The sequence below is a fragment of the Mastomys coucha genome, unplaced genomic scaffold (assembly GCF_008632895.1).
Source record: "Mastomys coucha isolate ucsf_1 unplaced genomic scaffold, UCSF_Mcou_1 pScaffold14, whole genome shotgun sequence".
NCBI lineage: Eukaryota > Metazoa > Chordata > Mammalia > Rodentia > Muridae > Mastomys > Mastomys coucha.
The window spans coordinates 17,474,599-17,489,903 of NW_022196896.1; the positions used below are offsets into that span (position 1 = coordinate 17,474,599).

A 15,305-nucleotide genomic window follows, 5' to 3' on the forward strand; every position below is an offset into this window, starting at 1 on the left:
TTCCTGTGAGCAAAAGAAAATATTGTCTTTCAATGATACTTTTTTCTGTATTTTAAAAATACAGAGCTGTTGTGATAAGATTGGAATCAGCAGTCAATGAAATTCTAGGTGGAATTCTGTTTAGACTGAGTAAGAGCCTTGAGAACTCAGAAAGAAAAGAGCATTACAGAAGCCACTGACTTTTATGAGGAACAACTTGTTCTGGTACATTTCGTTGTTTTAATGAGTTCTGTTTATGCCAATATACTGAATGCATATTACATAAATTGAAATTTGATATTAGATAAGTATGAAATATTATTAGATAAAATTCCCGACAAGGTAAGATAAACCCTAACATTAATCCAATGCAAAGAACTTTCCTACAAGGGGCTCCAGGGACTTCCCAGGGTACAGCTGAGCCCTTTATCAGCAGGAACACACGCAGTACTCTGTGGAAAGTTTATATCCTAGCATTCTCCATGTTATCTTAAGATGCTGATTTTCTTCACAACATTCATTTGGGTACTATGCCTCTTTCTTCTAGCAATTTAGAATAATAAACAGTCACTACATACTTTTGACACATGCGATTCCCTCATCCATCCACTTGACCCAGTCATTTGATGAAGGCTTGTTTTATGTCTACTGTTCACCTGTTTTGTTTTGTTTTGTTTTTTCAGTTTTGTAGAACATTCTTGTACATTTGTGAAAGTTTCTAACCTGTATACCCTCTGTAGGCTAAATCATGTGTGTTGCTAGTATGGTTATTTAAAAAATAAAACAATATAAGGGTTTTAGTTTAGTAAAATATTTGGCACCTACCACGTGTCAATCACTAACTATATTTTAGTCTATGATTTCATTTAATTTTCACTTTGAGAAAGCCTGTTTATAGTTAGGTTTGTGACTGTAGTCTCAGATCTTGGGAAGCTGAGACAGCAGTGTTCTGAGTATAAGGATAGCCTAGGGTCCACAGTGAGAACCAGTCAAAACACACACACAAACACAACTCAGGGGTGTTTAACCAAGTTTAAAGGGAGCAGTTGTTATCTTTCCTCACCATTGAGGTTTGAATGTGAAGTGGCCCCCACAGGCTTGCAAGCCTGGTTCCAAGCTGGAAGTGCCACTTGGGGATCATGTGGAGCCTCCAAAGTCGGAGTCTTGCTGGATAATGTAGGTTGCTAGGGACCAGCTTTGAGGCTTTGTCCAATGATCTGGCTTCTGTTCACATTCTGCTTCCTGGACAGCAGACTGTGACAGCCAGGATCTTCCTCCTGTCACCATGACTTTCCTGCCTGCTGCCTTGTCTTCCTGACCAATGAACGATGTCCTTCTGGCACTAGCCAAAATAAACCCCTTCTCATGGCTTTTTATCACGACAACAGGAAAGGTAACTAACACAGTTGTCCCTAAGGACACTTCTTTGACCACTTTTCCTGGTTAACACACCTTGGGTTTGAAGGCAAAAAGCTGGTAAATGTGTGTGTACTAGTCTGTACTAGTTTTCTCTGTTGCTGTGATAAAACACTGGCCAAAATCAACTAGGAGAAGAAAGGGGTTTATACTAGTAGGTTAAAGCACATCATGGGGGAGCCAAGGCAGGGACTAAAAGACTCCATCTGTAAATCCAGTGCTAAGGAGGCTGGGCAAGACACATGCTGTGAGTGGAAGCTGGCTTGGGTACAGAGTAAGAACCTGTCTCCAAAATAAACAAAACCCAACAATGAAAATATCGTTAGGTTTTTATTTTCTTTTGTTCTCCCTGTTTTGTTTTGGTTTGGTTTGGTTGGTTTGGTTTTTCTTTCTTTCTTTTTTTTTTCTTTATGCTACTAAAGAGAAAAACTATTGAGAAAATTTTTAATTTCAATCAATAACTTTTATTATAAGGATACATTCAGTAGAAAATTGATGAGATAAAAACAGAAGAATGAGAAAGATATTCTTAATACATGAAACTATACAAACTAGAAATTTTATTTTTTATTAAAAAAGAGTTTAGTTATGTGTAATAGTTTCTTTGTTATTTTTCTTTCTTCCTTCCTTTCTTTCTGTCTTTCTTTCTCTCTCTTTCTTTTTCTTTCTTTCTTTGTTTCTTCCTTTCTTCCTGGGAAATGTGCATGGGTACCTACATGTGTGTCTCTACACCAGATGCATGCAGTGTCTGCAGAATCCAGAAGATATTGGATCCTCTATGACTAGAGTTACAGATAGTTATGAACGTCTATGTGGGGCCTGTGAATTGAACTTCAGTCCTCTGGAAGGGCAATTGGTGCCCTTAAGAGTAGAGCCATTTCTCCAGCCACTTCCTTTGTCATTTTAAAAACCAGGAAATTCCTGGTACTTTTCTATATACCATTTCCATCTCTAGAGTTTCCATCATTACTCCTCTAGCCTACTCTTAACCTTTATCTGGAACACAGTACAGTTACAAAAGGCTATTCTTTCTCAACTTTCTTCTTGTATGTGCTCATCAGGCACATCAGGGATGCAGATATTAAACAGCAACTGCAGATAGCAAGTCAACTTCTGAAACCAAACCAACCTCAATTTAAAGTGTATCAATGGCACATAAAACAGCAGTCCACTGAGAAGGAAGAGGAGCACATAGATATAATGCATCTTTGGAGACTTGACAAGCGGAATCAAAACCAAGCTCAAGCTGATGCCCATTGCTATGAATGTGAACGGTAAAAACACCTGAAAAGATAAAATTGAAGAGAGTAATTAGATGAGAAAATCATGTGTGATGGCTAACTATTCCCATAAGTAAAAATAACGGGAAGCTGATGATAGAGAGCAGGCTAAGTCAGCTTTTGAGTTAGATCAATGGGCTCAGGACTCAAAATGTCACAGTGAGAGAAAATTCTGGAGATTTCTCAGAGAAGGTGCTGGTTAGGGGCAGCGGGGGGTCATCAGAAGCTAACTTTGACTCTTCACAAGTAGAGATGCCCATAAGCATATGTTGATTATTATGACCTGTAGGCATAAGTAGAATGAACTTATTCAGGAGTGCCTGGGGTGGGGTGGGGGTCCGGGTAATCTTCCATAGAAAATACTTCAAATCACTGATCAAGTTAAGAGAAAAACTACTTTTACCCTCTGCTAATCAAGTTAATATCAACAGTTAAATATTAGGATTGTAGTTGTTTCACATACTAAAAAAGGAATTTATTAAGGTAGAAAATTCATTGTCTGAAATAGTTCCATTTTTGTTTTGACAAAATATTAAAAATTCATTCTTGGTACCAGGATTGTGCTAGAAATGTAAACATCCCACACTTAATATTACCACATTACCCTTGAGGTAATTTTTTTTCCCTTGAGGGCCTCACTAAGTAGCTCAGGTCATCGTTGAACTCATAATTTTTCTGCCTCAGCCTCCCAATGCCTCTAAATTAACTTGAATTATAGACATATAGCTCCTGGCTCTAGACAACCAATTTTGAGACATCTGTAGAAGACATGAATCTATACTCCAATGGTATGACATAGTGGTTGAAATTATTAAATTTTTTAATGAGTGGGTAATTCATTTGAGTCCTAAATAACAGTCTCCGCTTAACTGTTTATAGGTCTGTAAGAAAGATAACTCACCATCACACAGGTCAGTATTTTATCAAATAATTGAATGAAGAATGTGAGTATTCATGAGAACAAGCAAAAAAATATTTGACCATTTATACATAAGGTTGCCCATACCTTTTTTTAAAGCACATGTAAGTCAAATAATAGTACAATGATAGCTGTTAATGTCGTACACTGAATTTTTTGCATGTCTTTGTTTATACTCCAGCTAAGATTTGTAGGTAGCAAGTACTGACTGTCCATTTAAATATGAATGATAAGTCAGCAGTGAAATAAGAGGAAGCTTAGATGGCATTATAGGCGGGTGCCTGTATCCAGTGATTGACTAGTTTCTTTTTTAAAAAAAGAAAAGCTTTATTGTAGTATAACTGATATAAAATAAATGTGCATGTTAAATGTAAAATCTCATAAATTTCCATGAAACCTAGCTACAATTAACTCTTGACCCATTGTAGATACAGATGATTTCTTTCTGGTAGAGAATACATTGTCAACAAAGATCATAGTGTACTAATCTTCTAGAAATCATTTTAATAAACTTATTTCAACTTTCAAAAAAAAAAACAAAAGAAGAAGAAGAAGCTTAGAAAAGAAGGTAGGAACTAGACATGAGCCCAAACTCTCAATCAATTTGTATTTCTTGGTGTATTAGAATTCTATCCACAATCTATAACTTCCTCTCAATTGTACCTAATCAGTGATATAAGCCTGAGTCCAAATACTTAATGATTACTTTGTATTTCCTGATGATTCAGGACTCTATCAACAATCCATAACTTCCTCTCAACTGTAGCTAATCAGTGATATAATTGTGTCAGAAAAAAAAACAGCAATGAAGCAAAATAATTTAAAAGTTAGAGATATGAGATTAGGAGGAGATGACACTCTGGGAGGTGCTTCCAGGGATTGGACGGACATCAACCGCACACTGATGGGGAGGGGCCTCATTTCAGTACGGAGAGAAGAGAATCTAACAAGGCACTTGCAATATAGTCATACTACAATGAGTTCCCAGATATGCAAGAGTTTAGTGATGGCTGAATGGAGGAAGCAGAAGGGAAGACTGAAAGTGGAAGACGGTGGTAAATCCCCAGAGTTGGTGATGAGGACACTGCTTCCTTTCTCTCTGGGTTCTGATAGTTTATACTTGGCAAGAGTCAGACACTCTACAGAGACTGTGAGAATTGGATCTTGGCTTCATTCTCTGCTATAAGAGCTTTGACAAGCAACATACTTTCTATAAACCCATTTTCTCTTATCTAATATGTATATAAAAAGTAAAGGGTATCTAACTTTTGTAGGACAGGTAATTTACCAACAAAGCTTTGGTCATTGCTACCAGCCAAGTAAGATTATCCCATTATGTATATAGACTCTTTCTCCTGATAATATGCTCATACTGCCAATTTTTTTGTTACTTTTTCTCTTATGAAAGAATACTTTCTTTTTACACAGCATATTTTCTTTCCTCAACTAAAAGCAAGTTTACAATAATAAAATGCAAGAGAAGGAATCTGCTGATGATCCAAATAAGCTGATATTTCATAACAGTAAATATCATCATGATTTTACATCTTCTGTCTATCATTTGCTATATCTTTCCTTACTGTAAAAGATTCAACATGCATAATAATTATGTAAGTAAGCCAAGCAATCTCAGGTCTAATGACTAGCAAAGATCTCACCATTCAAAAAACATCTGCCTTTCTCATTAACAAATCCTTAGATCAAACCTAAGAGATTTTATATTAAGTAAAGCTTATTTACCATGAACAAAATTAAAATAAAGACCAGATTATCCATATTTGCTTCTCAGTTTGCTAAGTAGTAACACATATGATATAGATATTCTGAATATATTCTTCAAGTACAGTCATGTATCTTATTTCATACGGAGCAAATTTACCCAGCCCACCTTTACCTTATATGGTCTCTGTAGATTGGGCTCCTGGTACCTCAGTTTCAAGATTCCTATTACTGATAAGGCAGTCCAAATGGAAATAGCAAAATAGAGATAGTTTATGAGTTCAATTAAGTTTGTTAAGACAATTGCAACGGAAGCCATACTGACATTTACTAGCACAGCTATAAAGGGAGAGGAGTGGACATTCAGGGTACTAAACAACAAGGGCAGCTGGCCATGCTCACTTGCAATATATGACACTCTTGCTGACTCAAGTACACTAGTCACAAGGTTGCTAAATAGTGAGGCAGAAATAGCAAAAGGAACAGTCCATGTGAATTGGGGAATGACCTTGTCTGTCCATGTAAGAGCCACAGCATCTGCAGAGAAAAAAAGACATAAAAAGAAGTGTATTAAGAAAGAGAATCCAATGGTAAACCTTTTTACAAATATTTCACAGACAAACATAAAATCTAAAAAATAAATATACAAAGAGAATTTCGTTATTTCCTTTTTCACATTTAAGTAGTATCATAGATTGGTGCCTACTTTGGTTCACCATACTGCACCATCAATAGTTTAGTTTATGTCTTTCTGAAAGATCAGGAACTTTTTGAAGGCAAAAACCCCTCATGTCTTGTCTATAACACCAGAAATTTACTCACAGACAGACACTGTAATAATGATTTTCAATAAACAGTTGAGAATGCATTAGTAGTGTTGAGGAAATTGAAAGTATGCTTATGAAATACAATTAGCAGAGAGAATGCTGACACTCTTAGCCAGTGTCAGAAAAAGCAAAGCATAGCAATGCTGACTACGCCAAACCATAGTACAGTGTAAAATGTAAAAAATGAGCATAAATTACATACAGGTCAAAAATATTTATGATGCTGAAGACTTTTCTAAGCTATAGACCAATGGTTCTTGGCTGCAAGTGACTTTGTTCTTCAAGAGGTCATGTGACAATGTCTGGAGAAATGTTTAATTTTCCATAACTGGAAGAGTAGACACTTGCTGTTGACATCCTAGTGGGTAGTAGCCCGAGATGCCAATAAACATCTTGTGATGCTCAAGACAGTTTCAAAGAACTATGTGGCCTAGGACTTGGAATATGGTATAATGGCTATGTGAAGTGGAAATTTCTGGTTTCTTTACAAAACCAGAAATTTTTTTGTGTCATATTATGGTTTTCTGGAAGCTGTCTTGTGAGAGGATGTTTTGCTGAACCAGGCATGTGAGAGGATTCTTTGGTGAGAATAGATATGTTACCACATGTTTTTCTGGAAGCTGTCTTGTGAGAAGGCCTGTGATATTTTGCTGGAGCAGATACTTGAGAGGGTGCTTGATATTTAGAAAAAACACAAATATAACCCCACAGACAGTGAGAGGATGCTCTTGCGTTGGTTCACCTTACAATGCTTCTCTGGTCTTCACTGATCTTCACTTGATATGGCTTCGAAGAGAGAAATGTGCCTGTGGTATTCTGGCTGCTTATTGCAGCTTTTGTGGACTCTTGATTCAGCGGAATCATCAAGTTTCTTCTGGATCAAGCTGCTGCTACTGATTCATGTTTAATGTTTTGGATTAGACTGCTGACATCCTGACAACAAAGATTAGAATTGCCCCAAAGTGCAACTTCTAAATAGGTCCACATCCCCATTTCCTATTAATCTTTTGTTTTACCTACCTCCTTTAGATAGATTAGAAGGGAGGTTGAAGTGTTTAAGAACCATTATTAAAGTAGGTTTTGAAAAATCAAAGCCTACAGCAATGCGCTTCCTTCTCCTATGTGAGGCTCTGGGTTCAATACCGACCACTTCAAAACAAAGTGGTCCAAAATGTTGGTGTATTGAAACTAAGAAACCTTGTGTTAGAGAAAGCATTAAAGCATATTCTGTAATCATTATTGGTGTTTGAAGGCCAAAATTTAAAAAAAAGACCTAAGGAACATTAACTCAGTATTACAATCAGTATAAAAACTACCAATAGATAGAATCCAAGGGGATTTGAAAGAGAAATGAGGGAGTGGAGATGATCAATATACATTGAGTACTTGTATGGAAATTTCAAAGAATAAAGAAAACATATTGCTTAAAGAAATCACCAGTAGACAAAAAATAATAATTACTCATGGAAATTCTTTTGAGTACAATTTGAACTATGAAAATATACCCTAAGGCAGGTCGTCCCTTTACAAAGAATTAAGTTGTGTTTTCTGTGAACTGGACAGAGCAGAGCCTAATGTCCCTGGGAGGTAGGTATCCTCTAAGCTCTTAATTTTGTCCACAGGTTTCCAGATGAGTCACCATTACATCAGTATTTTAATATATAATAAATGATAAAACTTTTTTAATGTACCCAAATTAAAATATTATCAATGGATCTTGTTCTTAAGATCTCAATTTTTGTTAAGACAGGGTTTCTTTTTCTGTCCCTGGCTGTCCTGGAACTGGCTATGTAGACCAGGCTGGCCTGAAACTGAACGATCTGCCTACCAATGCCTCCTATGTGCTAGGAATAAAGGTATGTATCATCATGCCCCCCACAATATTACTTCCTAACCAGTGTTGGTTTGCTAGTTTAGAAACAATATCTTCTATGTATCCCAGGCTGGCTACAAATGTGCAATCCTCTTGTCTGTTTCTAAATGCTGGGATTATAGGTATGCACTGCCATGTTCAGCTATTAACCCACTTTAAATAGTCCTACCTTCCAAATCAGCTGTTCTTGAGTGTTATCTTACAGTATTGTGTGTTACTTAAAGATATACTGGTATACTTCTTACTCATTCCAAATAAGATCTTGCTGTTGAACACCCAGACCTCAACTCTACATCCTTTCAGATATGTTTTGAAATACTTCCTTCACATCCTGCACAGGAAATCTTCAATTTCTCAGTGAACATTCTACAACTACAATTCCTTAAGACCAGAAGAAGACTTCATCTAGCTCTGCCCACACTGAGTCTCAAAAAGTAAGGATATTTTAATAAAACTTAAAGATCATACTCCTGTTTGATCTTTAGCACAATTCTACAAGTTTTTGTCTCATTTTAACACATATATATGAAGTAAAATAAACAACAGTGAAGCCTATAAAGTAAAAAATTCCCTGTCCTCACCTATTTCTTATTCATGTATTCCAGATGTAAATGCTGCTAGCATCTGGCTCTTTCCCTTTCCTGCATTTTTCTATAATTATATATTATGTTATATTATATTATCTTATGAGGGTTGTATGCTTGAGTTGTGTGTGTGTACATGTGTGAGTGTGGAGGTCCTCATGTGACTTAATGTTTACGTTCGCTTTTGTTCACTTCCCATGTATCGTCACCATATTGGTACACATACATCCATATAATTATTTTAGGTACTTCTCAGTACTCTGTTATATAACCATAAATTATCCATTTATGCTATATTGATAGATTTATGGGCTGTTTTCAATTTTTTATTAATGAAAAATGTGCTTTAAGCCAGAGCCTCATAATGATGTCTCTGAAAAATGAAGGATGAAAAGAAGATCAATGTTCCAAACCAACCTGGGATATATTGTAAGATTCTAGGCCCCCAAAAGAAAAATGCACTTTAATAAAAAGAATATGCAAGACCAGAATGTGAAATAATTTAATGCATGATATACCTGGCTATTGACTAACAAGAAATTATTTTAAGATGTCAAAAATTTCTCATGAAAATTCTTCTTCCTTATTTATTTTTTTACATTGAAATAGGCTCTGGATGACACAGAACTGCTTAGGTAGACCAGCCATTCCTGGCTTCTATGTCTTCCATTCTTATTAGTTATATAATTCTGTTCAGAGTACACTCTGAGAAGTACAAATTCTGAGCTTACAATTCTTTTTTTCTAATTTTTATATAGTTCAGGTCACCAGCATTTCACAAGTGTTTGACCCACTGAGCCATCTCACTGATCCATAAATGTGCATTTCTTAAATAAAAGAAAGCCTACAAAAAACATTACAAAATTCATCCAAAAAGGATTGTATCAATTTGTAAGTAACTCATTCTAAAATTTCCATTCACAGTTCAAATGTCTTAATGCAGCTATGTATTTGAGACAAACTTCCTGTAGGAGGTCTGAACAAGGAAACTTTCTTAATATCTGTTTCCACATCATTTCTTAAGCATTTAGATTATCCTGCCCTGTGTTAATATCCCATATTTTAAGTGTGGCTCAGAAACCTATAGACCAGCTTGTGAACACTGCCAGCTCCCTGTCAGCAGGCCTTCTGGATTGGTCTTCAGATTGAAAATGCTAGAGCCAAAATTCTTCCACACTATTTCTACACTTCAAATTCTGAAGGAACACAACTTATTTCCTTGTGTATAGAACTTTTACAATAAAGAAAAAAATGATAAATGTTTGATTGGGTTTTTTTGTTTGTTTGTTTTGTTTTGTTTTGTTTTGAGACAAGGTCTCTCCATGTAGCCCTGGCTGTCAGGTAATTTGTTATGCCTTCCTCCAACTCACAGGAATCTAACTGCCTCTCCCTCTAAAGAGATGGAATTAAAGGCATGCACCTCCACGCCCAGATGAGGAACTCTTTTCAGGTTGGAGAGACTGCTCAATGGCTAAGAGCTCTGGCTGCTCTTCCAGATAACCCCGGTTCAGTTTCCAGCCCTCACATGACACTTCACACCTCTCTGTAACTCCAGTTCCTGTTCATCCAACAGCCTCATGCAGACATACATGCAGGGAAAACACCAATGTACATAAATAAAAGTAAATAAAAATCTTAAAATACGATTTTCTAAGATGAGCATTCTTTTTCTTAAGAAAATGAGTGTGGAAACTTGACAGAGAACTGACATCTACAGATTAAACACCATACATGTGACTCGGCTGCCTATGCTCTTTTCTATATAATGTAGAAACTAATATTTTCAGAGATTCTAATATGCCTTAATAAAAACATACCATCAATTTACACTATATTCTGAAATTCCATACTCCTTTGAAATATTTCTATATGCTTGCTTGAAAGCACACCTCCAACCCTCACGTTCATAACTAATAGCTTATCTCTTTTGTTTAACCATATTGGTAGCTTTATAAATCATGTACTTCATAAAGCAAATAAAAATTGTTCACTAGCTCCTTTTTATTTGCATGAAAATATAGAGCCCTTTCCATCATTACCACATCATAACCACTGTCCTCTTAAGTGTCCATCAACAATATGAACTTCCAAAAACCTCATGGGGTCACTGAGAGGGCTCTATGGGTAAAGATGCTTGCTGCCACACCTGAAGACCTGGCTTCCATCCCTGCATGGTAGAAGGAGAGAATCAACTCCTGCAAGATTTCCTCTGATCTTCATATGTACAACACACCACACGTGCACACACATAAAATAAATAAGTAAGTACAATTTAAATATTTAAACAAAAAACCTAGGATAGTCTATTATATAGACTCAGATGAGCTATTTATTTCAAACTTTTTGGATATTTTGGTGATCTTTAATTTTGTGCTACCATAACTGACAATATGATAGTCTTCCCTAAATGGACATTTTTTATACATTGTACTGATGGTTTTCTCAGCTTGAAATTCTATTGCAGTAAAAGTATATATGTTAAAACTTTAAAGTTATAATTCAGATTTTAAATCAAATCTGAAGATTATAAGCCTGAAAAAGGCAGTAATTTAAAAAAATTACTAATACAGATGCTGAGGCTTGTAGTCAATCATCGGACAGAGCACGGGGACCCCAATGGAAGAGTTAGGGGAAGGACTGAAGGAGCTGAAGGGGTTTGCAACCCCATAGGAAGAACAACAATATCAATCTAACAGACACCCCAGAGCTCCCAGAGACTAAACCACCAACCAAAAAGTACACATGGAGGGACTCATGGCTCCAGCTGCTTATGTAGCAGAGGATGGCCTTATCTGGCATCAATGAGAGGACAGACCCTTTGTCCTGTGAAGGCTTGATGCCCCAGAGTAGAAGAATGCTAGGGCGGAGAGGCAGGAGTGGTTGGGTGGGTGGGTGAGCACCCTCATAGAAGCAAACGGGTAGGATAAGGGTTTTCCAGAGGAGAAACCAGGAAGGGGGATAACATTGGAAATGTAAATAAATAAAATAACCAATAAATTAAAAAAAACTTACAAATAACAGAAGCTTCCTGAGTTTTCCACACAAGTTCAAACTACTGGACTACCTACAAAATTATTGTAATTTCTATGCTATTCCAGAGAAGATTTTACAGTTCTCTAATATCTAATACAGCCAGAGCACTTCCTATTGTCATATACTCACAAAGAGTGCCAGATTCAGTGAATCACATCCTCAGTGCTTCCTGGCCAGTAGCCCTGGTAACATCCATAGCTGAAATTATAAATCAGTAGTTCTCAGCCATTTTCTCTCTGGTGACATTCTAGGGCAAGACCAGCCAGGAGGCACAGGCCTCACAAGTCGCACAAGCCTGACTCCAGGAAATACTTTAACCCAGGGACTGTGGTGAGATCTGCCATTCTCTCTCCAGTGTCTTTCTAAGGCAGGACCAGCCAGGAGGTGCAGGTCTCATGAGTCTCTGGAGAGTCACAGGGTGGCAGGGACAGCATCCTCTCAGCTTCTGAGCAACAGTGGTAGATCAGCAACCCTCTCTTTCCTTTCCCTGCAAGTGGAGAGCCTGCCTCCAGGGAGTGCTTTGGATTTACCAGAGGAGAATTGATTTCCCAGAAGTATGACACAGGCTTACACACCCACAGGAGGAGCAAGCTCTAGTCAGAGACAGCAAGAACATCTAACACCAGAGATCAACAGATAGCGAAAGGCAAACACAAGAATCCTACCAACAGAAACCAAGACTACTTGGCTTCATCAGAACCTAGTATTCCCAACACAGTAAGTCCTGGACATCCTAAAATGCCAGGAAGGCAAGATTTGGATCTAAAATCATTTCTCACGATGGTGCTAGAGGAATTTAAGAAGGACATGAATAACTCCCTTAAAGAAATACAGGAGAACACAGGTAAAGAAGTACAAGCCCTTAAAGAGGAAACAAAAAAATCACATAAAGAATTATAGGAGATCACAACTAAACAAATAGAAGCCCCTAAAGAGGAAGCACAAAAATCCCTTAAGGAATTACAGGAAAACACAAACAAAAAAGTGAAGGAATTGAGTAAAACAATCCAGGACCTAAAAATGGAAGTAGAAACAATTAAGAAATCACAGAAAGAGACAACTCTGGAGATAGAAATCTTAGGAAAGAAGTCAGAAAACATAAATGCAAGCATCACCAACAGAATACAAGAGATAGAAGAGAGAATCTCAGGTGCAGAAGATACCATAGAAAACATTGACACAACAGTCAAAGAAAATGCAAAATGCAAAAATCTCCTAACCCAAAACATCCAGGAAATCCAGAACACAATGAGAAGACCAAACCTAAGGATAATAGGTATTAAAGAGAGTGAAGACCTCCAACTTAAATGGCTAGTAAATATCTTCAACAAAATTATAGAAGAAAACTTCCCTAACCGAAAGAAAGAGACACCCATGAACATACAATCAGCCTACAGAGAACTCCAAATAGACTGGACCAGAAAAGAAATTCCTCCCGCCACATAATAGTCAAAACAACAAATGCATTAAACAAAGAAATAATACTAAAAGCAGTAAGGGAAAAAGGTCAAGTAACATATAAAGGCAGGCCTATCAGAATTATACCAGACTTCTCACCAGAGACTATGAAAGCTAGAAGATCCTGGGCAGATGTCATACAGACCCTAAGAGAACACAAATGCCAGCCCAGACTACTATACCCAGCAAAACTCTCAATCACCATATATGGAGAAACCAAAGTATTCCGTGATAAAACCAAATTCACACAATATATTTCCAGAAATCCAGACCTTCAAAGGGTAATAAATGGAAAACTCCAACACAAGGAGGGGAACTACATCCCTGTAAAAGCAAAAATGTAATCTTCCAACAAAACTAAAAGAAGATAGCCACATGAACGGAATTCCAGCTCTAACAACAAAAATAACAGGAAGCAACAATTACTTTTCATTAATATCTATTAGTATCAATGGACTCAATTCCCTAATAAAAAGACATAGACTATCAGATTGGGTACATAAACAGGACCCAACATTTTGTTGCATACAGGAAACCCACCTCAGTGACAAAAACAGACACTACCCCAAAATAAAAAGGTGGAAAACAATTCTCCAAGACAATGGACCCAAGAAAATAGCTGGAGTAGCCATTCTAATATCGAATAAAATCAATTTTCACCCTAAGGTGATCAAAAAAGATAAGGAGGGACACTTCATATTCATCAAAGGTATGGTCTACCAAGATGAATTCTCAACTCTGAACCTCTATGCTCCAAATCAAAGGGCATCTACATTCATAAAAGAAATTTTACTAAAGCTCAAAGCACACATTACACCATACACAATAGTAGTGGGAGATTTCAACACCCCACTCTCTGCAATGGACAGATCATGGAAACAGAAACTAAACAAAGACACAGTGAGACTAACAGAAGTTATGAAACAGATGGATTTAACAGATATCTATAGAACTTTTTATCCTAAAATAAAAGGATATACTTTCTTCTCACCACCTCATGGTACCGTCTCCAAAATTGACCATATAATTGGTCACAAATCAGACCTCAACAGATACAAGAAGATTGAAATAATTCCTTGTATCCTATCAGATCACCATGGAATAAGGCTGCTCCTCAATAACAACATAAACAATAGAATGTGCACATACACGTGGAAGCTTAACAACATTCTACTGAATGATAACTTGGTCAAGGAAGAAATAAAGAAAGAAATTAAAGATATTCTAGAGATAATGAAAATGAAGCCACAACATACCCAAACTTATGGGACACGATGAAAGCAATCCTAAGAGGAAAACTCATAGCTTTAAGTGCCTACAAAAAGAAACTGGAGAGAGCATATACCAGCAATTTGACAGCACACCTGAAAGCGCTAGAACAAAAAGAAGCAAATTCACCTAAGAGGAGTCAAAGGCAGGAAATGATCAAACTCAGGGCTGAAATCAACCAAATAGAAACAAAAAGAACTATAAAAAGAATCAACCAAACCAGGAGCTGGTTCTTTGAGAAAAACAACAAAATAGATAAACCCTTAGCCAGACTAACTAGAGGGCATAGAGACAGTATTGTGGTATCCTGCCGCTCTGCCCCGTTGAGGATTCCAAAAGCAAAAGAAAGCCATGACGGGCCCAGAACTTAGACCACCTGCCTATGGCGTGAATCACCAGCGGCAGCCCTGGAGATCAAATGCGGACTTTGCAGCTTGGACATCAAAGGAACTGAAACTATTGAAACTCAGCCGTTCCTGCCTAGAACTATGTTTGAAGGGTGTTGTATAAACAGACTAGAATGCTATTTCCCTGTTTTCACGCCTATGCTAAAAACCAAGAAGTGTTTTAGTTTCGGTTCTGCCTGAGCCATATAAGCCCGTTTCTCTCTAGTAAAGACACACCTTAATAAATCTTCTTGGTGTGGTTTCTTTGTCTCCTCCCTGACCCACTTGTTTCCACAGGTACTCAATTATCCCAGTTTGTGAACACCCACGGAGAGAGAGACTGTGGGTCGGTCTCCCTCACAGTAACCTAATTAACAAGATCAGAAATGAAAAGGGAGATGTAAAGTCTCCTTTTATATCCAGCAAAGTAGCTGGATATAAAATTAACTCAAGCAAATCAGAGGCCTTCCTCTACACAAAGATAATCAAGCGGAGAAGAAATTAGGGAAACAACACCCTTCACAATAGTTACAAATAATATAAAATACCTTGGTGTAACTCT

The 15,305-nt window shown here is 37.1% G+C and overlaps 1 protein-coding gene across 1 annotated transcript in view; it reads right to left on the reverse strand.

Moving 5' to 3' along the window:
* Positions 1 to 2,080: 2,080 nt before the first annotated feature.
* Slc7a13 (solute carrier family 7 member 13) overlaps positions 2,081 to 15,305 on the reverse strand; it is a 22,397-nt gene continuing 9,172 nt past the window's right edge. The window contains exons 3-4 of the mRNA XM_031368770.1: positions 5,489 to 5,850; positions 2,081 to 2,679 (exon numbers count right to left, since the gene is read on the reverse strand). Of these exons, the coding sequence (XP_031224630.1) occupies positions 2,428 to 2,679; positions 5,489 to 5,850 (614 nt within the window). The 3' untranslated portion in view covers positions 2,081 to 2,427. The remainder of the gene's footprint in view (positions 2,680 to 5,488; positions 5,851 to 15,305) is intronic.